At 45.2% G+C, this 25,824-nt stretch overlaps 1 protein-coding gene across 1 annotated transcript in view; it reads left to right on the top strand.

Annotated features, from left to right (window-relative positions):
* HMGCLL1 (3-hydroxy-3-methylglutaryl-CoA lyase like 1) overlaps nt 1-25,824 on the top strand; it is a 60,347-nt gene that overhangs the window by 12,629 nt on the left and 21,894 nt on the right. Inside the window, exons 4-7 of the mRNA XM_079970530.1 lie at nt 4,809-4,904; nt 7,125-7,273; nt 21,518-21,581; nt 25,041-25,229. Coding sequence (XP_079826656.1) covers nt 4,809-4,904; nt 7,125-7,273; nt 21,518-21,581; nt 25,041-25,229 — 498 coding nt within the window. The remainder of the gene's footprint in view (nt 1-4,808; nt 4,905-7,124; nt 7,274-21,517; nt 21,582-25,040; nt 25,230-25,824) is intronic.

Here is a 25,824-nt window from a genome sequence, read left to right on the forward strand (position 1 = left end):
TACCTTAAAAGAGACAGCTGCTGCTGCTGCTGCTGCTGCAGACTGCACTCTAGAGCTCAATCTCACTTTTCAGAATGGAGGCCAAGAACGGCAAATATCAGGTGAAAGTTGGACCTGGAGAGTTTAAGTTGATCCAAAATGTTTTGGGGTTGTTTTTTTTTTTTTTTGCATTTTAGGGGGTTGAGGGAGGGAGAACAGGATCTGGAATCATTCTTGTTCACCTGGTTATTTAAACCTCTGCCGCCAGAAGATGGATAGAGTGCCGCTTGTAGAAAAAGCCCCACCCCGTTAAGCCAAACCAGTGTCTACAGGGCTCTGTTGCGAAATTATAACATGACTGCACAAAGGAGGACATTCTCAGTGACTGGTTTCCTTTCATGAGGTTCCCATCCAAGTAGTTCAAGATTTATTGCCTAATACCCTGAACTGCAAACAATGGATGAAACCAATCTCTGGGAAGCCTAACGGGAGGAACAGCTGGTGAAGAGCAGATCAGGCCGCTCTGGGCAGCGCAGGAGGGGCCATGCAGCGTTGTCAGACGTTTGCAATGAGGGATCATGGGGCTGGCAAGCCCCTTGACCCCTCCAGCTATAAAGCATGATGACTCAGAAGAGTTCAGGAGAAAATCTGGTCTTAGCTTGAAATCTTGGTTGTATGCAGTGCTTAAAACAGTTTTCAGCAGGCATAGGCAGACTTGGCCCTCCAGATGTTTTGGGACTACAATTCCTATCACCCCTGACCACTGGTCCTGTTTGCTAGGGATCATGGGAGTTGTAGTCCCAAAACATCTGGAGGGCCGAGTTTGCCAATGCCTGGTTTTCAGGAAGAGTTAATCAACCCCCGCAGCACACATGCAGTGGTACCAATCAACATCACCACCCCTTCACTATTTGAAAGGGGGCGCGGGTGCAGGATTGCATACCCTCCAACATGTACAGGTCAAAAACCAGGATACACGTATTCCAGGCCATGCTCCTGGGTGAGTGACCCATGCAAGACCACGGCCAAAGCACTTTTTCGGGGCAAGATTGTGGTGCCCAAAATGACCACATGCTCTTGCGTGACAAAACGGGGTGTTTTCCTGGGACAGTTGAGGGGTATGGCATTGTATTCATGCATCTCTGTCATAATGTATAGTTTGGCCCACACAAAGGAGGGAAATCTGCCAAACCTGGTGAACTGTCTTGCTATCTTATGTTCCCCATATTTTCCTAGAAGCTCACACTAAAAACTCTGTCTAGCGCACTACGCTAGAATAAATTACTCCAGCTCATGTTGTACTCCATCTTTCCCCCAACCTGGTGCCCTCCAGCTGTTTTTTGACTACAGGTCCCACTTTTCCAGATCATTGGCTACACTGGCAGGGGCTGATGGGTGTTGGAGTCCACAAACATCTGGAGGGCACCAGGTCAGGGAAAGCTGAATCAGAACAGAGGACAAGGTTGTTCCTTCAAGGAATATCTACAATCTAAAGCAACCATATACCTCCCTTTTCATCCCCCCCCCCTAATTTTTTATTTTTTGGAAATGTGTTTTTCATTTCTTCCTTTTCCTGTGAGCCCTTTTGGGTAGCAAATTTGGCCTGGGCTTTTTTGGATGTTGGGAGAGGGGATTTTATTCCCATTTCAAGCCTGAGTGTTTTGTTTGAATGGCTTAGTTGATATTTAGATTACATTCTGTTTATATGCCATGGCCATGTTAACTTGGAGATGGAGTTCAAAATTCTTAGCGCACTTTATTTTCTCTGGTCCTGAGAATAGATTGACTAGTTATGTTTCCATCTCCTTTCTGTCTGTCTGCCTTGCATTTTAAAGCCCTTTTACCATTTCCCTGCTAATGTTTTGTTTGGCAGAGACCTTCTGACTAGAAAAAGCCAGAAGAAGTAGAAAAAAAAAGTTCTGCAGTAGCAAAGGTGCCATCTAAAACAGGATCCCACACCTATAATCGAAATCGCCAAGAATGATAAAGGGCTGCCATTGAAAGGCTTATTGCTTAAGCATCCTGTTGCACTTTGAAAGTTAATTGCCTAAATGTTAAAAGTACATGTTAAAGTAAGACTCTGCTTACAGGGAAAATATTGAGGGGACAAATACATTATATAAACCTTATTTGCAATGATTAAGTTTCATGGAGCTTGAATTGCACCTTCACTTTAGCCTGTTAATTGTATTTTCAGTTATGCTGTAAAAAGTGCAGGATTTTGTCACATTGGTGTACCATTACATTAACTATTTGGTTTCAAAGGTTTTCCTTAGCCTAGGAAGTGTGGGCAACATTCTTTGTTTAATTAAGGGATTAAAGGTTTGGGAAGAAGAAGGCAGGGTTCATTTCTGTGATTATTTACTTACCCCACTTCGGTCTTAGAATGCAAGTAGATACCCTGCCAGGTAGCAATAATATAATACCAATCCTATAAAGCATTGTTATTGTTTAGTCGTTTAGTTGTGTCCGACTCTTCGTGACCCCATGGACCAGAGCACGCCAGGCACCCCTATCTTCCACTGCCTCCCGCAGCTTGGTCAGACTCATGTTTGTCGCTTCAAGAACACTGTCCAACCATCTCGTCCTCTGTCGTCCCCTTCTCCTTGTGCCCTCCATCTTTCCCAACATCAGGGTCTTTTCCAGGGAGTCTTCTCTTCTCATGAGGTGGCCAAAGTATTGGAGCCTCAGCTTCAAGATCTGTCCTTCCAGTGAGCACCCAGGGCTGATTTCCTTAAGAATGGATGCGTTTGATCTTCTTACAGTCCATGGGACTCTCAAGAGTCTCTTCCAGCACCATAATTCAAAAGCATCAATTCTTCGGCGATCAGCCTTCTTTATGGTCCAGCTCTCACTTCCATACAGTGGTGCCCCGCAAGACGAATGCCTTGCAAGACGAAAAACCCGCTAGACGAAAGGGTTTTCCATTTTGGAGGCGCTTCGCAAAACAAATTTCCCTATGGGCTTGCTTCGCAAGACAAAATGTCTTGCGAGTTTTTCCGACTTTCCCCCCCTTCCCCCCCTTTTTCTAAGCCGCTAAGCCGCTTATCTGCTTATCCGCTAAGCTGATAAGCCGCTAAAAGCCGCTAAAAGCGCTAAGCCACTAAGCCGTCAATGGGCTTGCTTCGCAAGACGAAAAAACCACTAGACGAAGAGAATCGCGGAACGGATTCTTTTCGTCTTGCGAGGCACCACTGTACATTACTACTGGGAAAACCATGGCTTTAACTATACAGACCTTTGTTGGCAAGGTGATGTCTCTGCTTTTTAAAATGTTGTCTAGGTTTGCCATCGCCTTTCTCCCAAGGAGCAGGCGTCTTTTAATTTCGTGACTGCTGTCACCATCTGCAGTGATCATGGAGCCCAAGAAAGTAAAATCTCTCACTGCCTCCAATTCTTCCCCTTCTATTTGCCAGGAGGTGATGGGACCAGTGGCCATGATCTTCGTTTTTTTGATGTTGAGCTTCAGACCATATAAAGCATTAGAAATATTTAAAACAACAGGAACAGTGCAATCCTATACACTGCTACTCAGAAGTAAGCTCTGTTGAATCCGATACAACTAAGGCTGTGTATATATGATGCCTTCAAAACACACTTTAAGCACATTCCCCTCCACCCCCCTCAAATAATTCTGGGCATTGTGGTTTGTTAAGGGTTGCTGGGACTTGTAACTCTGTGAGGGATGAACTACAGTGCCCAGAATTTTCGGAGGGTCAGAATAAGCTTTATAGTGTGTTTGCAGCCCTGCTTTCAAATAAGTGCACATAGGATTGTAGCCTGGAAATATTAGGTTACAAGGGTTCTATAGGCTGGGGGGAAAACCAAACCAGGAATGAGAAATCACCTAGTGCCACAGGGATAAAATGTAAAAGTTTTTATACAATGTAAAAGCAGTTATTGAGTTGAATCCAGGACCCCCCCCCCAATGATTGAAAATCTACCCATGGGATGCTCCACTGAAGGAGGGGGGCAGGTGTACGTGTGTGTATTTTAAAATTGGGGTTTTCTACAGAAATGGTAAATCCAGATTAAATAGGACATAATATGGGGTGGCATTTTGATGAGGATGATGCCATGAGCCTTTTAAAATGCCACATTTATTCACCTCCCTACAAGGACGAAACTGCAAAGGCATCAGCTTCTTTGAGCACACAATACGCTGCTGTGTAGAAGTGCCCAAAGTCTCTTAATAATGAAGTAATAATAATAATAATAATAATAATAATAATAATAATAATAGTAGTAGTAGTATAAAAATAGCATGCATAATCTTTCCTCGCCCATGGCTTTGAAATACAAAAAAAAAAAAAGACTAGATGATGCCATTAAATAAGCTATTTTATTCCTTTAAAAAAATTTCTTAAAAAAATTAAAAAATGCTATTGTTTTCATGCTAAACATAGGTACCCAGAGATCCAAACAATCCAGTCCTTTGCATAAAGCAGCCTTTCTCAACCTGTGGGTCCCCAGATGTTGTTGAACTACAACTCCCATCACCCCTAGCTAGCAAGGCCAGAGCTCAGGGATGATGGGAGTTGTAGTCCAACAACACCTGCGGACCCACAGGTTGAGAACCGCTGGCATAAAGGGAAGGGGCAAAATTGGACATGAAAGTTCAGTCCATTTTGGTGCAAAGATCACTTCTATGTGACTTCTTGTGAAATGAACAAAGTTTTATTTTATTGATATTTAATTGTGTTCAGTCCTGTGTTGCTACGTCATTTTTTTAAAAAACACGGTTCAGTTACCTTGTCAGTAACCAATGAATAAGTATCTGATACTGTCATATGACTTTAAGAAACTAAAGCTACATTTTGTCTTTTAAGATGGCTGATCACACAGAAGTCATGAGAGGAATAGAATGCTATCCTGGAGTCCGTTATCCAGTCCTTACCCCTAATCTTCAAGGCTTCCATTCTGCTGTACGTATACTGCATGGCTTTATCTTTCAGTGAAGCGCCAGGGTCTTAAACATATTTAGCTATTTTTATCAGAAGTCAAGATTGCATGATCTAACCCTATCCGTGGCATAAATTAGGCTACAAGAGGTCTGGAGGGTGCCAACATTAGAGCAGGCCTTCTCTGTGGTGGCTCCCTGCTTGTGGAATGCTCTCCCCAGGGAGGCTTGCCTGGTGCCTTCACTAAGGTGCCAGGCAAAAACTTTTCTCTGTAACAGGCCTTCAACCTGATAGAACATTCTGTGCCCTTTAAAGAGTGTTTGTGGGAGTGGGGCTTATTGGTTTGCTTTTCTTCTTGGTTTATTATGTATTTTGTGTTCTCAGTTTGCATTTTTATGTTGTGGACTGCCCTGTGATCTTCAAATGAAGGGCAGTATACAAATTGAAGAAACAAACAAAGAGAAATAAATAAGCACAGTCAGAAATCTATGCTAAATTTCACATGAACAACTTCAACTCAGTACATAACAACAACTTTTGCTGAATAACAAGTGGGGTCTGCAACAAAACATGGCTGTGTTGAGTGCTGCTGTTCAGGATTCCAGCAACTCAGTTGCACACTTCCCTTTCCATTTCTTTGCTACCAGCAATGCATGGTCTCTGAACATATTCAGTCCTCATTGGGCTGTTTTTGGAGTCCCTTTCCTAAAAACAGATTTGTAGCTCTTCAGGGTTTCTTCAATCCTATTTATGGATGTTGTGCCTTTGGCTATATCTGTGTGATCCTGAAACAAAAGGTGAGGAAGAAATTAGTTTCAGTTTGCATTCAAATACTAATCTTTCTAATTCACTCTTCTTACAACAACATGTGAGCTGAAACACAGCTGCTTGTCAAAGTTTGCACTTCCCTGAATTTTGAGGTGCAGTTCTGCAACTGAAAAAATGTTTAAGAATGCATAAAATAGAGGGGACGTGTGCATATATTAGTAAAAAATAATAATGCATAAATGCATTCTATTAGAACAGGAATGGCTTATAAAATTACATATATTGGGCAAAATTGCATACAAAAATGTTTAAATCAGGAGAAATGCACAATAAAATGCTGACAATTTCTAATGAGGACAACATGGAAACTGATGTGGAAATGTGGAACTTATTTGGAGACTGGACAAATGAGAAACTGAGAGAAATTGAAATTGACAGAATTGCCCACCCCTGGCGTGGGAAGACTTGAATTGGTAATAGAGGGAATGAGGTCAACTACACTTTCTAAGTTGACATTATGGTTTCTGGTGTCTTCTTAAAAATGAAATGCCAAAAAACAATCTGTTACACCTCATCTCTGCTTTCCACCTGCATTTGACAGCATTCCGTGATTTAGGCACAGGTAGGAGTGTTTACAGAAAACAGGACCATCTTATTTCTAGAAGTCTTCTTTAGTAGGGTTGCCATACATCCAGAATTTTCCAGACCTGGCTGGTATTCTGGATATATGGCAGCCCCTGCCAGTAGTGTAGATTTTGGCAATTTTCATTAGCAAAACTACAAAAGCTCGACAACTTTTGTGTCCAGATTTTCACTTTTTGAAATATGGCAACCCCAGCTTTAGAGGAGAAGAGAGGTTTAATTCACATAAACAGTTAAGGCTTTTCTGTGAGCCCCGTAGTGACTGTGCAAAGTGCATGGCCTTCTGCCTCAAAACCTTCACTTGTTTCCATGTGGGAAACTCATCATCTAGAGGACTCCCATTTATTTCAATGACACAGGTTTGCTCGAAAGGACATTGAGATAATTTTAGGGCCGGTGCCTCACTTGTGCTTTTGTAACTCATTTTAAACATGTGGAGAAAGAGGCTTTCTGTAAAGTAAAATCAGTGTTGCTTCCCGGAGTGATCATTAGGATAATAGCGTCATGAACCAACAGAGGCAATGAGTTTAGTTTATTACAGCTGCAGTGCAAATGCACGTATCCAGGAGAGTAAATCCCATGCAACACAGTGGGACTTGCTTTGAAGTAAACAAACAAGCATGGCGTGACACCAGTTGAAGTCATTTTCCATTTAAATCAATGGGAATGATTTCTTCTGGACTAAACTTTGTTACCTAATGCTTCAGATGGTAGGCTTACTGCTAAACATAGCATACAAAAAGAAAGAAAGATGTAAAGTTATTTACTGGGGAAGGGGGAATAAACAAAACCCAACCACATTTGTTCTGTTTTTTGGTCCTGTTTGATTTTTAGATTGCTGCTGGTGCAACAGAAGTGTCCGTCTTTGGTGCAGCTTCCGAGTCTTTCAGCAAAATGAATATCAACTGCGGCATTAATGAAAGCATGGAAAGATTTGAAGACGTCGTGAAGTCTGCCAGGAAGATGGACATTCCAGTGCGAGGGTAAAATAAAAAACGGAAAAGGCCGTGTTTGACCAAGCTAGCAAATTTGTGAAAGCTGCCTATAAGTTCATGATGTTGAGAAGTTTTTTTTAGAAACAGAAACGGACTGTGGCACGTATGATGGAGGGAACAGAGGAAGGACTCGCTTGCTGTGTTCAATTCAGGAGTGGCCAGCGGGGTGAGGGTGGCGGGTGGCTAGGCCACAGCTGGACTGGCACACAGCTGGTAGAGCCAGATGGGCTCTGCTGGTATGCCTGCACAGCCCTGATCTCGCCACTTGTAATCACACCATCCAGATCAGAGACAGATTTAGGTCCAGTTCACTTGAGCTGAAGGCCTAGTAAGTGCTGGGCTTGGAGAAGGAGCGTTGAGGGCTCTGACTGGGTCCTAGAGTCCTCAACGCATCTTCCCAAAGCCTAGTTGGCACTTGCCCAGCTTTGGGAAAGAGGCAGGAAGGCTCTCTCTCTCTCTCTCTCTCTCTCTCTCTCTCTCTCTCTCTCTTTCTCTGTGTGTGTGCCAAATTTTGGCCTTGGAGTCTTATAACAAAGGTCGGGGCCCATCCAGATAAGCCCCTGAAGTGCTGCTGCTGTGGGGTGTGTGTTCTTCCGTGGTGCAGCCCCACCACACTGCTGTTCCGTGGTTTAATTCCATAGCCTCAAAAAGTGTGTGTTTAGGATCGTAGCTCCAATTATTTCACTTTGCCACCCAACCTCTCTATGCAACAAATTCAAATTGCAAGAAAGGAGATTCCAACTAAATATCAGGAAGAGTTTTCTGGCAGTCAGAGCTGTCCGACAGTGGAACTGACTCCCTCAGGAGGTCATGGCTGCTGCCACTCTGCTGTGTGTTTGTGGGGAGGGCTCTTCCCCCTGCTAGCCCATTCTCCATCTTGGGCTTGGGGACGGGCCCATACCCCACCTCAGCGTGAAGGACTCCAAGGAGGCCCGGGACACTGCTGCTGCCGCTTTGCCGGTGAGTCTTGGGGAGGACCGCTCCCCCTGCAAGCCCATTCTCCACCTTGGGCCTGGGGGCGGGCCCCAGACTCCACCTCAGCATATAAGGCTCCACGGAGGCCTCGGAACATCGCTGCTGCCACTCTGCTGTGTGTTTGTGGGGAGGGCTCTTCCCCCTGCAAGCCCATTCTCCATCTTGGGCTTGGGGACGGGCCCATACCCCACCTCAGCGTGAAGGACTCCAAGGAGGCCCGGGACACTGCTGCTGCCGCTTTGCCGGTGAGTCTTGGGGAGGACCGCTCCCCCTGCAAGCCCATTCTCCACCTTGGGCCTGGGGGCGGGCCCCAGACTCCACCTCAGCATTTAAGGCTCCACGGAGGCCTCGGAACATCGCTGCTGCCACTCTGCTGTGTGTTTGTGGGGAGGGCTCTTCCCCCTGCAAGCCCATTCTCCATCTTGGGCTTGGGGACGGGCCCATACCCCACCTCAGCGTGAAGGACTCCAAGGAGGCCCGGGACACTGCTGCTGCCGCTTTGCCGGTGAGTCTTGGGGAGGACCGCTCCCCCTGCAAGCCCATTCTCCACCTTGGGCCTGGGGGCGGGCCCCAGACTCCACCTCAGCATTTAAGGCTCCACGGAGGCCTCGGAACATCGCTGCTGCCACTCTGCTGTGTGTTTGTGGGGAGGGCTCTTCCCCCTGCAAGCCCATTCTCCATCTTGGGCTTGGGGACGGGCCCATACCCCACCTCAGCGTGAAGGACTCCAAGGAGGCCCGGGACACTGCTGCTGCCGCTTTGCCGTGCGTTGTGGGGAGGGCTCTTCCCCCTGCTAGCCCATTCTCCATCTTGGGCTTGGGGACGGGCCCATACTCCACCTCAGCGTGAAGGACTCCAAGGAGGCCCGGGACACTGCTGCTGCCGCTTTGCCGTGCGTTGTGGGGAGGGCTCTTCCCCCTGCAGGCCCACTCTCCACCAGGCCAGGGGGCGGGGCCCACGCTCACCACCGCCGCAGCCTCGGGGACACTGGTGCTGCTGCAGCAGTTGTTGGAAGTGTTTTTATATGTTTTAAACTGTTTTTATTTTTTTTTGCTTTGTTGTACCACCATAAGCGGTGGTTTTTATCCATGTACTTTTATTTTGTTTTGATTTATTGTGGGTTGGGGTGGGGTGGTTGGGGAGTGGGGTGGGGATTGGTTTTGTTTTTTGTAATTGTTTTTGTTTGTTTGTTTTTATATTCTGTAAATGGAGGCAAGTATGAGGCCTGGGATTCCTACTGTGGAGGGGCGAGGGAGGTATGGCGGTGGGGGCAGATGTCATAGGCGAAGGGGATCGAGATACGGATATGCTCGTACCCCTTCCAATCTGCGCCCCATCCCGAGAGACGAGGGTAGGGTGAGCAAGGATTACTCACCTCCGTCACTGGTGTTGTGCAATGCCAGGTCTATAGTCAACAAAACCGCCACCCTGCGAGATTTCTTCACCTCGCAGGGGGTTGACCTGGCATGTGTGACTGAGACCTGGGTGCGCGAAGGGGATACTGTTACCCTACGAGAGATGGCGCCCCCGGGTTTCTCCGTCCTTCACCAGTCGCGGACTGTGGGCCGGGGGGGAGGGGTGGCGTTATTAATCCGGGAAGATTGTTCTTTCAGGGCTCTACCATCGCCATCGATCCCCGGCATTGAATGTGTTGGCCTAGTGTGGGGCTCCGAGGTGAGCTTGGCTGTCTGGCTGGTGTACCGGCCACCTAGCGCACCAGCAGCCACCCTGTCAGGCCTGCTGGAGGCGGTGGCCGGCTGGGCCTTGGAGTTCCCTAACCTATTGGTATTGGGGGACTTCAACATCCATGCTGATGCCACTCCCTCCTCACAGGCTCTGGACCTGGTGTCTTCCATGGCGACACTAGGGCTCTCCCAGTTTGTTTCGGGCCCCACACATCAAGCAGGCCACACGCTGGATTTGATCTTTGGCGTCGGTATAGATGTGATCATGTTTCCTTCGATGAAGGTGCCATGGTCTGATCACTATGCTCTGAAAGCCAGGATTGACGTTCCACCCCCACCCTGCTTGGGTGGCGAGCCAATTTGGGCTCGCCCGCAGAGGCTGATGGACCCTGATAGATTCCGTCAAGCCTTGCGGGACCTTTCTCCCCCTGGCGACTCATTGACTGAGCTTGTTGAGGCCTGGAATACCCAGCTCCTGGCAGCCATCAATGAGATCGCACCTAAGCGCCCTCTGCGACCCCGCAGAAACCGGGCTCCCTGGTTTACCGAGGAGCTCCGGAAAATGAAGCGGGACCTCAGACGGCTAGAGCGAGTATGGCGGGGTGCCCGTGACGGAGCCTCAAGAACATCTTATAGGGCTTTTATGAAAACCTATGAGATGGCAGTGAAGGCCGCTAAAAAGTCCTACTTCTCGGCCTCCATTGCATCCGCTAGCTCTCGCCCGGCACAATTATTTAGTATAATTCGGTCTTTAACGTCCCTCGAAGGACAGCCAAATTTAAATAACAATTTGACACACAGCTGTGAGGCATTTGCGAGCTTTTTTGCGGAGAAGGTCTTGTTGCTCCGCCATGACCTCCCTGCCAATTTGGATACAATAAAGGAACTGGAGGCCCCTCGACTGTCCTCGGGTTCAGTATTGGACCACTTTGACTGGATATCCCCAGCTGATGTAGACAGATTCCTCCGAGCTGGAAAGCCCACCACCTGTCCTCTCGACCCGTGCCCGTCCTGGCTGATTAGAGCGTGTCCAGAAGAGGTGCGGGCCCCCCTGGGGGATATCATCAATCTGTCCCTTGGCACCGGGACATTCCCAGGGGAACTGAAGGAGGCAGTGGTGCGCCCGCTCTTAAAGAAAACATCATTAGATCCCTCAGATCTATCCAATTACCGCCCGGTTTCGAATCTTCCATTCCTGGGTAAGGTGATTGAGAGAGCGGTTGCTGAACAGCTTGGTAGGTTTCTGGATGAAACATCAGCTCTGGATCCATTCCAGTCCGGCTTCCGCGCTGGTCATGGGACCGAGACGGCTCTGGTCGCCCTAACAGATGATCTCCGCAGGCAGCTGGATCGAGGCGGGTCGGGGCTGCTGATTCTTCTAGACCTGTCAGCAGCCTTTGACATGGTCGATCACGAACTCCTGGACCACCGCCTTGCCGACGTGGGGATCCAGGGCACAGTCCTTCAATGGCTGCGCTCGTTTCTCTCTGGTCGGGGACAGAGGGTGGCGCTTGGGGGGGAATTGTCATCCCGCCACTCCTTGGTGTGTGGTGTGCCTCAGGGTGCAATACTCTCCCCGATGCTTTTTAACATCTTTATGCGCCCCCTCGCCCAGCTTGTCCGGAGTTTTGGGCTGGGCTGCCATCAGTATGCTGATGACACCCAACTCTATTTGTTGATGGACGGCCACCCGGACTCGGCCCCAGACACACTGATCAGATGCTTGGAGGCTGTGGCTGGATGGTTACGTGGGAGCCGGCTGAAGTTAAATCCTTCGAAGACAGAGGTCCTCTGGCTGGGACGGGACGACATGGGACTGAGGGGGCAACTCCCATCTCTTGCGGGGGTGCAATTAGTGCCAGCACCGTCCGTTAAGAGTTTGGGTGTAATCTTCGATACCTCCCTCTCCATGGAGGCGCAGATTGCAGCTACAACAAAGGCGGCATTTTTTCATCTCCGCCAAGCTAAGCAGTTGGCTCCTTACCTCTCTCGCCCTGACCTAGCCACTGTGATCCACGCGACGGTCACCTCCAGACTGGATTATTGTAACTCGCTCTACGTGGGGCTGCCCTTGAGACTGACCCAGAAACTCCAGCGGGTGCAGAATGCCGCAGCGAGACTCCTTACGGGGTCCTCGCTTAGAGATCACATTCATCCGGTGCTATACCAGCTGCACTGGCTCCCGGTGGAGTACAGGATCAGGTTTAAGGTGCTGGTTTTAACCTTCAAAGCCCTATACGGCCTAGGGCCCTCGTACCTACGGGACCGCCTCTCCTGGTATGCCCCACAGAGGAACTTACGATCTTCAAATAAAAACACCTTGAGGGTCCCAGGCCTCAGAGAGGTTAGGCTGGCCTCAACTAGAGCCAGGGCTTTTTCGGCTGCGGCTCCAACCTGGTGGAACGCTCTGTCGCAAGAGACAAGGGCCCTGCAGGACTTGACATCTTTCCGCAGGGCCTGCAAGACAGAGCTGTTCCACCTGGCATTTGGTCAGGGCGCAGCCTGACCCCCTCCTCTGGCAATCTTTACAAAGTTTTAGTTTATGGTTGCCATCAATTTTGATTTTAATTCATTTTTATAATGTTTTATAATGTCACACTGTTTTAATGTTGTTAGCCGCCCTGAGCCCGGCTTCGGCTGGGGAGGGCGGGATATAAATAAAAATTATTATTATTATTATTATTATTATCATGGACCTTGGATGCTTTAGCTGAGATTCCTGCAATGCAGGGGGTTGGACTAGATGACCCTCGGGGTCCCCTCCAACTCTACAATTCTATGATTCTATGAAATGCCCAAGCTTTGTGTTGCCCCATCAGTATTTTTTGGAAAATTGTTTCAGATGTGGAAGAGGAAGGGGGGTGAGGGCTATTCTCACCCCCTCTTTATTGTGTCAGTAATCTGTTGCCAATAGGTGGAATAAGTGAAGGGGAAAGGAATGAGGGCAGTGGCTTTCGTCCTTTTAATTTGTGTTCTGCAGCAACATGAAAAGGAAAAAGCTTTGCTGCTGCTGTCATAAGAAATGCCCGGTGGCGTTCCCATTTGCCACGTAACGGCCCATTGGGAGCGATGCAAAAAGAAAAAGAAAAAAAGAGCTACTTTCAGAGATAATTTTAAAGGTTTCAGTTTTGGTTTTCTGTTTTCACTGGCAACCTGATGTGTATGTAGAAAGCGTAAATCAACGGCAGTGGGTGAAATTAATGGAAAATGTACTTGAAAACTTCGCTGAGAACTTAAGCTTCACTCTGTTGTTGTGTTGCTACAGCTGGAGCAGCATTTACTAAATCATCACAGAAAGCGCTCTATGTTGCCCGCTGTCGCACTAAAATATTTAAGTATTTACTGGAAGAATTCAAGGGCTCATTTTAAAAAGAAAGGAAGGAAGCTGGTATGTTCCCTTAGTACTTTTACTGATTAGTTTTCTAATTAAGTAATTATCAAATACTTTTACTACTACCTTAATTCTATTAATTCCACGAATAAATTTCTATGTATAGAGACTCCATGATTTTACAGGGACACATCCAATGAAGTTGATTAGAAGTAGATTCAAGAAGTAGAGTAGACACTCCCCCAAGGCCCTGGTGAGGGAATCGTGACATCGGCGTCCTGTCCTGGTGGTTTTGCCTACCTCATATCAGTCGTCACAACTGGTTGGGCATTGTGGCAATCCTTGTCTTGGATGGAGGGGAGGTTGTAGTCTCTGCCTGCCCCTCCAATTGCTGGGGTATTCCGTTAAAGGGGTGCGGGGTGTGTGTGTTGCCATGTCCTCATGCCCAGCTGGGGACCAGGGCCAATGACATTCCCCCAGACGGTGGTCCCTGCAATGGTCACCCTATTTGATGTAAGTCTTAGGAACCCCCCGCCCAGATTGACCTATGTGTCACTTCCGGCAGGCAGGCCGGTAGTGTTTTGATTGCCCCATGCCCAAGCCAAACCTCTTTCATCTGTATCCAAGAAAGTTGTGGCCTGTTTCAATCCAAACCAGTCTCCGTGGTATTTTAATTCTCTGTGGCGTTGGGGACTGGGGAGCACAATACCTGGACCTGCAATGCATATTTAATGGACAGTATTCACTGCAGCAGGGATGCAGTTGGCGCTGTGGGTTAAACCACAGAGCTTAGGACATGCCGATCAGAAGGTTGGCGGTTCGAATCTCTGCGACGGGGTGAGCTCCCGTTGCTCAGTCCCAGCTCCTGCCAACCTAGCAGTTCGAAAGCACATCAAAGTGCAAGTAGATAAATAGGTACCGCTCCGGCAGGAAGGTAAATGGCATTTCCGTGCACTGCTCTGGTTCGCCAGAAGCTGCTTAGTCCTGCTGGCTACATGACCTGGAAGCTGTACGCCAGCAACCTTGGCCAATAAATTGAGATGAGCGCCACAACCCCAGAGTCGGCCACGACTGGACCTAATGGTCAGGGTTCCCTTTACCCTTTACCCTTCACTGCAGCAAGAAATGGTGGTGACCAATAGCTTAGATAGCTTAGAAACAGGAACGAGGAAACTGTGGTCCTCAAGATGTTGTTGAGACTACAGTCACATCCAGTTAAAGCACTCTTATATCACTTTAACGGTCATGGCTTTTCCCAAAGAATCTTGGGGAACTGTAGTTCGGTGAGGGGTCTCCAAACAACAAACTCCAAACTACAATTCCCAGGATTCTTTGGGGGGGGGGGTGCCATGACTGTTAAAGTGGCATGATAGTGCTATAAATTTCTGGTGTAGATGTCTGGTGTGCAACTTCCATTATCCTTGGCCATAGATTCTGCCGGCTGCGGCTGATGGCAATTGGAATCATCTGGAGGAACAGTATCTGGTTTCTTCCCTTAAAATGTGTTTTAGGAAAATCATAGAAAATAGATCTATCAACAGCTATTGTTTGCCATTGTTATATGGAGCCTCTACATTCAAAGGCATTATGCCTCCATGGTTATACCCATTGCCCAGGAGCAGCAGCAGGAGGAAGAGGAGATGGCTGTTGCCTTCGTGCCCTGCTTCTGATAGCTCAGTTGGTTGGAGTGTGATGCTAATAACACCAAGGTTGCAGGTTCGATCCCTGCATGGGACAACTTCATATTCCTGCATTGCAGAGGGTTGGGCTAGATGACCTACAGGATCCCTTCCAACTCGACAATTATATGAATGTTCTATGAATGAACTTCATAAAAAGACACTAATTGGCTATTGTGAGCTGTGATTCAGAGGGGCTGTTCTCTACGTTATTAACATTTGGGAACATTCCATCAGATTCTTCTAATAGCATCTATTAGATGACAATAGATGCTGTTAGAAGAATCTGATGAGTGTAGCTGCTCCTATTAAATTGCATTTAAGTCTCTCAGTTTGAGATATTGCTGTTCAGAGGTATAATTCAGAATGCGCACAAAAACCCAAGTATACTTTTGGATTCATTAAATACCAACCAGGGTCATTCCCTGTAGAAGACTGCATGTTATTGGAGTCAGTCGCTTATGAGTATTATTATTATTATTATTATTATTAGGAAATGTGAATGTAATAAATAGAGAAAAGGTTAAGTAAATATATTGCAGTTAGGCAGGGGCCGGGACGGTGCAGGTGGATAAAATGTTATAGTTTGGTAAATTCAATTGCCTGCTTAGCCAGGAAACTCCCTGGGTGGTCTTGGCACGTAACTGCATCTCTCTGTCTAATCTGTTTCACTCGCAGCATGATGAAGGGGAAATGGCTTAAGAATTGTAAAGCACAATTTCTGGTTTTTGTAAATACGTTTACTGATTGCTAGGATGCTTTCCATAGCTCCTTGATGGTTCCCACCCCACTCCTTCGGGTTCATGAGATTCACTTCCTGTCTGTTTAGAGTAGAGCACAGAAAAGATGTTTGAGGACAGATGCCATAGAGCTGGTTATTCCCTACTGAAGCCAACCTGCTTTAGAACAAAGGCTGAAAGAGTTTTTCTAGATAAGATGCCCATAATATGAAAACGGAGCATATTGCAGAGCTCAGGTTATCCCGGCCAGATAAAGGATGATACTTCTGGGGTGCCTATGATGACTTTCTGGTCTTTGATCCAACCGTCCAGTAGAAAGCCTGCCAGAAATCATCGTCATCATCATCATCATCATCTGAGGACTGCATTCCAGCAGTGGCTGAAGCCAGAGGCAAAAAATGGGTGAAGCAACAAATGTAAACTTTACTTTTGTGCAGTAGGCTAGTTTCAACACACCCCCACAGCCTCTCTGAATCCTCCACCTAAGCAAACAACAAACTCGAACAGAGTGCAGCCAGGCAAAAACACTTGAGGAGGGGTGTCAATGGCCAGGGATGATGGGACTTTTAGTTCAACAAAATCTGGACTCCTGCATATCCCCCTTCCCTGTTTGAGATGACTGGGCCAAGATTCAGTTTTAAGAGTCTTTTATACTTACATTGACTTTGAAACGCTGCTTTGTAATGCAAGTTCCGATGTCTTTTAAAACCAGCTGGTTCTTGTTGTTAAAAACAGATACATAACTGTAGCTGAAGATTTAAGAAATCTGCTTGATATTTTTAATTGCTATTTATCTATCTTGGAATAAACAAGGAAGCCCCCGTGCTCACTGGAACATGAGATTTTCTTGTTGAGTTATTAAGAGTGCAATCCTCTAGGATTTGGATTTGGAAGATCTTGAGGCTTCCCAGCTCAGCTTGGGGAAGCCCCTTAATCCCAGCATAGCTGGAGATAGCTCTGCCAATGAAACTTAAGCCAGTGAAACCTATACCAGCAGCATAAGTCCTCGAAAGCGATGTGGCATGGAGAGGCAAGAAGAGATACATAACTATTCCAAACTCTCTTTAACTTGACCATGTGACCCAGGTCCAAGACCATGTGACTCAGGCCCACAGCTAGCAGCCCTGCTTGTCACTTGGGATTTAGTTTTAATTTCTATGGTACTTCATTCTATCTCTGCCATTCTTCATTTTCTTTTGTCTTCCCCACATTTCTTCTTTCTGACAAAACAAAACAAAACAAAACAAAACAAAACAAAACAAAACAAAACAAAACAAAACAAAACAAAACAAAACAAAACAAAACAAAACAAAACCCTAAACTAAAAAGAAAACTGTGTTGCCATTAGTGTAACCCACCTTAGGTCAAGATTCACACTCACACCATACATTCGACATTCAAAATACATTTAAGGCACATGGCTTCTCCCAAAGAATCATGGAGAATGAAGCTGTCTTACGGTGCTGGGAATTGTAGCTCTGACAGGGGTACACTACAGTTCCCAGGATTCTTTTCACAGGTGAGCAATGACTTTTAAATGTCCTTTAAATGGATGGTGAGGATGTTACCAAGAAGTGATCCACTTGTGGTTCACACAAATGATTTTACTTCATTTACTTACAGTAAAATTCAAACCCCCCCCATTTCTAGAACTCACTGTGGCATGAAATGGAATGGAATCCAATGAAAATATGTAACATCAAGTCTGCCTAAGGGAAACCAAAGTTATTTGCATCTCTTTAGCAACTATGAGATATTTTTGGGTCAAATAAATGGTTACTCATAATGGCTACAATCCAGCAAACATTCACTGATGCTTGAAGGCCAATGAAATCCAAAGGATTTAAGAGCTTCTTTAAATATTTTGTTGCAGTTAGTAATATCTCACATTTGGTGCAGCTGATTGAAGAGGTAGAGGAAAAAAGCAGTAGTCAGGCTTATTTTTTAAAAAAATTCTTAAGCACTCATTCATTTAGATAGATTTCAGGATGGTGCACAATAATAATAATGTTAACATAACAATAAAAGCAAAATGTAACCCATCGTAAGACATTAGAAACAAAAAAAGCAGCATCTTATTGTCGGTTGTGATATTAGGATGCTGGACTAGATAGACAATTGGCCCAATACAACAAGCTTTCCTTGTGTTTTTATGTTCTTATTATTTCAGTATTAATAATGGTAATTATTAATGTTATTCATATGGTGCAATCTATGTGCTGAGTACTTTGCAAAGAGCAGATTTGAAACGGACTCTTGGCAATCCAAAGTCCTTGATTTTGACTTTGATTAGGAGAGTTTGCCTGAGTATTCTAGCCCTTTACAAGTCACATTTCTCTCTTCCCAATTCTCAGCATTTTTAGCAACCATTTGGCTGCTTTTTAAAATATGGCTTCCTCCGTGGATATGTCAACTGCTATATTTAAGAATTTGCTTTGGGGATAGATCCCCTGTTCTTCTGACATGAACTTCCAATGCAATTGAACCACCCTGCAATGAACAGTGTAAATTACATGCAAACATACAATGTAATAATAAACAGGAAACAGGCAGCATCTGTGTCTATAGCAAGAGTCTCAGAGGGCTTTTTGCATTCAGCTGTGCTAGCAGCTCTCTCTCTCTCTCTCTCTCTCTCTCTCTCTCTCTCTCTGGTTTTGTAACCATCTCGGACAGATTCCTACAAGAGGCTGGCTCCTGTGCAGAGCTGAGTTTCTGCTTGGATTGACTGCACTTTTGCCGAATGCTGATGGTGATAAATTGCACAGCTACCCTCAGCTGCAAGCATCCTCCCTACAAGTTCTCCTTCCAAGTCCCACATCACAATAAAAGCATCATTTTCTGTCCCAGTTGTTTCCGAATGAAGAAGACTAGCAACAGCTTCATTTCCCTTCCCTTCAGGGCATCTGAGATCATCCCTTTAAAATAATGAAGACCTTTTCATTTGCCAATTAATGCACAAATTTAGCCGACGTGCACTTTGATACTGGAGGAGGGAGGAAAGGGCTTGCTTGTATTATCAAAGGGAGTTTTATCTAGTTTCATCTCATCCTTTTTACGGAAGGCAAAATGGACACAATTAATACAGATGCTAGCAAGATGTTGTCCAATATCGTTTGTAAGTTAGCTCTTCATTATGCCCTTCATTTCTACTGTAGTCGAAAAAAGAATACTGTTGGTGCATTATAACACATGTCAGGACTTTCTGTAAGATCCCAAAATAAGTTTTCAATGTGGGATTGATTTTCCACGTGGGGGAAAGCTGTTCTGATTGTTGCCTTCCATTCTTATAAACTTGGGATCCTTTCCAACTCTACAATTCTGTGATTCTAAAGTGACAAAATATTTTGGCTTGGCCTTTCAGACTCAAGATATAACTGTTTAATGGCTAGAAAGGAATGGGGGAAGTGGGGAGGCGAATAACTAATACGTCTTAAGAGTCCTACATTATAATGACACCACGCTTACAAATTCCTTCCTCATCATTCATATGAGGAATATAGTGCCTTCGCTGTATTGCTTTTGGCGCCTGTGAAAAACATTTTAATTTTGCAAGGATACCGGTAAGTCTTTTTCAAAATTGCTGAATTCTTTTTATATTTTTTCATGTAACTTGTTTTCAATGTTTGTTTTTAAGTAGTATTTTTGTTAAACGAAAAGAAAGGCCCAAACTGGGTGCTTTTCCCGCTGCTTCCCCATCTGCCTTTAAAAGTTGGTTTAGTGAGTTGCGGAACCTTCCAGAACAACTTGGGGGTGGTGATGCTGGGGTCTGCAAGGGAATGGGAGAATCAGTGTGTGGGGTGGGGAATTCCCACCTTCAGCAGCGGCCTCTATGAGGTCACATCCACGTCATACATTTAAAAAGCTCTTTATGCCACTTAAAAGCCATAGCTGTTCATAAGAACTGTAGTTTGTTTAGGGTACTGTCTTTGCAGGCCTACAATACCCAGCACTCCTAAAAAGAAACTAAAATTCCCAAGATTCTCCATGATCATTAGAGTGATACAAGAGTGCTTTAAATGGCAGGGCAAGTTTGGATCTAATCCCTATTCTACATTTTTATAAAAACACAAAGCCCCCAACAATGTTAATAGTTACAGATCTGATCAGTACCCAGCTAATTTAAGTGAGGAAAAGTCAGCAGCAAATATAGGAGGTGTTAAGTTGTGGGTGAACATATCAGAAGACACAGTGATTCTTCAAACAGCTCTTGTTTATTCACAGGCCAGAACAGAACTGAACTGAAGGGTTCAGCCAGCCTGCTTATGTAGAGCTCCACTAGAACGCAACAGTAACCATTTTCTGTAACTATCCAATCACTGAACGTCACTTTCAATCCCTTATTTGCATATGTGGACCTGAGTGAAAACTATCTACAGTATCCCCCAGCTGGCCCAGGGTGAGAACTTCAGTACATAACAGGAGGGACATATGTTTAAGAGGCTCACAATTGCAGTAAGAGGCGCAGTCGTGAAGAGACACTTATTAGCCCATTTTGGGCGATTAATTTACTTGCATGCAGTGAAACCTACCCTTGCTGACACATCACCTTTGGCCAGTTTACAGCCTTCTGTAAATTTGCAGGTGACGGTCTTAAACAGGGAATCTCCTCTAGTCATGGAGACTATCAATGTGGTTTTGAACCCTGCAATGGAGAAGTCTATGGAGAAAATGGAAAGTGAAACTTGGGGTGGAGTTATTAAGAATTAATATGTGCCTCTGTTTCCATGGGAGATAGCTGGGAATGGCCATGTGTGATAATCTTTCCAATGCTCACTGCTGGAGTGTGGCCCCCAGCAGCTTCTCAGTAGGACAATGTGGCCCTTGTTGTGAAAAAAGTTTTAATGTCTAAAGTTTACTGCTTGTAACTTGGTCAAAATTATCATGTGCTTGATTGTGCCCAATATTCTTGTGCTAGAATGCTCAGTTAAAACTTGTTTCCTATTGCGTGTTCAGACCTTTAAACCTTTCCCTTAAATAAATTCAGACAAGACTCAAATTTTGGTTTGGTTTTTGGCAGAATTTAGGCCACAACTTTATTGATTACAGCACGTGAGTGGTTGCATAGGCTCTGGTTCGACTAGCTACCTGCACCGTTGCAGGTAGCGCTGACCCAGGGCACCAGCATAGGTCAGCCTAGGGTGAACACCTGAGGTAGGTGAAAAGCCCGGGAACAGACTGTTCACTCCCCAGATGCTCTCCTGGACTCAGGCATCAGGCACAACCCCCTTTCAGGGATTGACCAAACCATTGAGTCCCTGGATTCCTTTAACAGAATACCCTTCATATAGGGATGATGAGAGCGTTCTCCCATCCCTATGACCTGAACCAGAGCCTATCCTTACAAGTTGTGACAATTTGCTATGTGGCAGGTGAAACCCAAATGGCAACAGCCAATCAGCCAAGTGGGGGAAATTCCTGGCGTGCCCCTGTTCCAACGACAGACGACACACAACGGCATAGCAAGGTCAAGCGCAAAGCCCTAAAAGTAGGGAGAGGTGGGCGGGTGTTCTGATGCACGCACTGAAAGAGGAAGCTCTGGGTCACGTGCATAGGTATATATAGGTCCTGTGATCCGCTTAGCCTGCATCCCGTTGGCCTGATTAAATCCAGCATCAAGGGACCAATTGGGTGTTGTGGCTATCCAATCATCCCCACCCACAACACAGGGTTTGGTTGCAGGTCTCACCGCAACACGTGCCCTCTTTAAGGGAGGACCTGATTACTTCCTGGCTTAATTGTTGATCCTAGTATTTGAAGAATGCTTCTGGTGGGGCACCGATGTGTGCATATTACCAATGCATCTGTATTCTTTTTTCGTTTAGGTATGTGTCTTGTGCGTTGGGATGCCCTTACGAAGGAAATATTGAGCCAGCGAAAGTTGCGGAAGTAAGCCACTTTATAACAAAAACAAACAGCCCAGAAATCTTTACTTCCCTGGGGATCTGTTTTCTTGTGAAGGGAAAGCACTGGTGACTTGAGGGGTTTTTATTTGCACAGGTTTTTCTTATTCTCATTTTTGTATGATTTTATTGGATTATATAGAGAACAGACAGACAAAATAAAAATCCAACATAAAATATCCCCATATCAAAACAGGAGAACTCGGAGCATTAGCAGAAATAATGCCCATTGAGCATGGAATAGGAATCTCCACAGTTCTAATCTGTAAAATAATAATAATAATAATAATAATAATAATAATAATAATAATAATAATAATTTATACCCCGCCCTTCCCGGCCAGAGCCGGGCTCAGGGCGGCTAACACAAGTAAAATTACAGTAAAAACATAATAGGGGAAAAAAACCCAATTTAAAATACAGGTAAAAATGCAATTTAAAATGCAGCCTCATTTTAAAAGTAGCCCATAGATCAAAACCACAAGGGTAGGGAAACATAAGGGGCAGACTAAGTCTAAACCAAAGGCCAGGTGGAAATAGCATCAGTTTCTCACATCACAGTGAAAAGCAGACCTCTCACCACCTTTACACCCCAGCTGCACATTTAGTTCTCTGCATCTCCTCCCTCATTGCAGTTCTTAATTGTCTCTCTCCTGCTCCTGCCCATGCATACAGACTGTGTCATAGCTAGTGGCCACCAGCATTTTGTGGTCATTAGAACTATAGAATAACCACCACCTTTGGCTAACCAACTGATTGAGGAAGCAGTCAGGTTACACAATAGATTTTAAATTCTTCACTTGATAGCATTACTCATACCTGCAGCATGTGCTATGAAACACTTCTGCACAACCCAAGACTTCAGATCAAAGTTGAAAATTTCTAAGAAACTGGTGGCCTATTTTGGGTGTGTGTACATGTTGTTGGCTCATCACTTGATAACTGTAGCATCAAGTGATGGCTTACATGTATAAAAACACCATTGGAACTTGGAGTTATCTCATGACAGAGTTTTCATCTCACCTGGCACCCACCTTAATGAAATACTTCTCAGTACCTCTCACAGCGCTGTCAAATGATGTACCTCAATATTTAAATCAGCCCTTTAATAGTAGAGGTAAGATAGGTCAAATGTGGGTAACCAGGAAATAAATAAATAAATAAATAAATAAATAAATAAATAAATAAATAAATAAATAGCAGCAGCTCCTAGCCACGTTGCAAAAATCCAGGAATAATGTTTTCTTTTTCTCTGTTATTGCCATTACAGTGCTAGAGTTTGTTTCCACTTACGGTAGTTTCCCCCCTCAAAAATCTTCCATTTTATCCTGCCTCTTAGCCCTGAGTATCTGTTTACATGGAGTTTATCACGGTACTTCTCCCAGAGCAGATACAACTTTCATTTATTAAGAATAGCAATTTTCTGATTCAGTTGGTTTTCCCGTCAAGCTGCGTGTGACATATGTTTAGATATATTGATGGTGACAGGTTTAGCTGTGCTGTTCCCATATTTCCTATTGCAAAACCATATTGGAGTCTGTTCTCCAAAAGACCTTGATATGATGCTCAGGCCAAGTTCCTGCACCCCCACCCCCTTGTCAATAAAGCCCCTTTCAGCATTTCAGCAGGAATGCAACTCCTCATTTTGATTCCACAAATATCCTCTGTTTTTCTATCTAAGGCCTTCTTCTACAGAAGATTTGTCAGATTTTGTTCTCATTATCGTCATTATGAGCACCTTAATTTTGAAAAGTGGCATACAAGTTGCATAACATAAAAATAATAAATAGTATAATAATAAATAATACTATTAGTAGGCCTTGGAAAGTTATGAACAATCTCCCCTTCCCGAGATTCAGCAGAAATTGTATACAGTATGCCTGATTTTGGGTAAGTCATGGAACAGTTATGCCGAACTAAAAGAAATAGCCATGGGATTCACATCCTCTTTGCAGACTTTTAAATCTTGCTTGTGTCATTTATCTTCTGGCCTTTTAGATTAAGCATATAATCATGGGGGACACCAGGGACTAGCAGCTTTGCACCCTGTCAACTTTTATCACACTCGTCCCACCAGCAAAAGCCATTATTATCGTTGGTATTTTACCAATTTAGCACTTGTCATCCATCTGTAGCCGCTTCTTGTATCTTGTCTGCACTTGGGCACCACGGTGCAGTTGGCAATAAAGTGCAATAGGAAAAACTGTAGGACATCCGTTGAATCAAAAGTATGTGGCAAAAGCGTTATACATTGCAAATTCCAAGTGACATGATATGGCCTGTTAAGAAATATATAGGTGTTTTCAGTGTCCAGGAAGAAAGGGGTAGGTTCAGGGAATGCATGCTTCCACAGCCTGCTCTTGAATGCTTAATAATTGTGGGGTCAGCCCTCTATAGTTAATAGCTGGCTCCGCCTTGTAAAATTTCTAAAAAGCTGAATGGTATATTATGTCTTGGAGGACACTATATTTTTAGTGGGCTTTTCTCCTGCACTTATATGCTGGACCCAGGTAGGATTAGGATGCAGGCCTGAATGCAGTAAATGCAGAGAGAAAACCCCAGTCCTGCTGCTTTGAGCTAAACAGCCAGAGTGAACATTGGATCGCTTCCAGGAACACTTGGTTAACGCTTCCAGGAACACTTGGTTAAAACCAGCTTTTAACACTGGTTAAAAGCTCCTGATAGGTGACTGCACTCTTGCTTTCAAGTGCTAGACGATGCTCATGCCACCTGGGCCTAGGATGCCAGCACAGAGCAATACCTTTCAGGTGCATCCAATGCACCCTTCATTCTACATTTGCCTCTCTGAATTTTTTTCTGTAAATATATATTACTTTTCAGATTCCCAAACACACGTAGGCAAAAAGGGGGGGGGGCGGAGATAGTGCATGTAATCCACATGCAACAGAAATTCTCTTTGACTTTCATGGAAGTATTAAGCAGGCAAATAAATGCCAGGTGTTCGTTTCACTGTGAATTTGTTTAATTCATTGAAAACACCTGGCACTCTTAAGTTAATGTTCAACAAAAGAACTTAATTCTGAAAGGCTTGAAAATCAGAAAAAGAATACAGCCCTGTGCAGAGAGGCATAGCCTGAAAAACCCCAGAGCAGAAGATGTTCTAGAACTGCCTTCCCTAAACTGGTGCCCTCCAGACGTTGCTGAACTACAACTCCCATCAGCCCTAGCCAGAATGGGTAATAGTCAGGGATGAAGGGAACTGTAGTCCAATAACATTCAGAGAGGATAGGAAAGGACCACCTGTTGAAAACAGGCCCCCTCAGGATTAATGCAGGAAAACACGAAAAGGAGATGACCAGGATCCTAGTGTTAGTCTTTTCCATTTCTCAGAAATTATTCATCGGTAAAAGTCACTTGAAACTGCTTTCTCCTTTCCCTGTTCTCCTTTTGCTTACGTTTGGTTCTCCTACCATTCCCTCCCCAGGTCTCCAAACGGCTATACAGCATGGGTTGCTATGAGATATCCCTTGGAGACACCATAGGCGTGGGGACTCCTGGCAGCATGAAGCGCATGCTGGAATCTGTTATGATGGAGCTCCCTGTGGCGGCAATTGCAGTGCATTGCCATGACACGTACGGCCAGGCTTTAGCCAATATCCTCACAGCGATTCAGGTAAGGTCCAGTCCCTGGTCTCATTCAAATACAGTTTTCTCAGCTCTAGCCTCATTCATCCTTGCATCTACGTAGGCTCCAAAAGGAGAAGAAGAGCATGCATGGGCATATGCAAGGCTCCTCACTCCCTTATAGCAGGAGTGAGCAGCTTCTCTGGGACTAAGGACTGGTTTGCATAAGCTCCAGAGCAGAACGGGAGCCTCTTGGGCATGGCTTTTCCCATGCTAGGGAGATGCTCATTGGTAGACCGTGTGCTTTGAATGCTCCCAGATTCAATCCCAGGTAGATGATCAGGTAGCAGTTGATGGGAAAGAGCTCTGCCTTGGATCTTGGATAGTGGCTGCTGTCAGTCGGTGTCAGAGTCGGACTATTGGTCCATCTAGCTTGGTGTTATCTCCACAGACTGCTAATGACTTTTCAGGATTTCAGACAAGCTTATCTCCTTGCCCTGCCTGGAGATGCAGGGTGTTGAATCTGGATCTTCTGCATGCATCGCAGATGCTCTGCCACTGTACTAGGCTGGGTGCCCCTGTGCTCTGACTCACTGTAAGGCAATTTTAAATGCTCATAAGCCACCGCACTGCTGCCCCACCCA

The sequence above is a fragment of the Podarcis cretensis genome (assembly GCF_951804945.1).
Source record: "Podarcis cretensis genome assembly, chromosome: 3".
NCBI classification, from domain to species: Eukaryota; Metazoa; Chordata; class Lepidosauria; order Squamata; family Lacertidae; genus Podarcis; species Podarcis cretensis.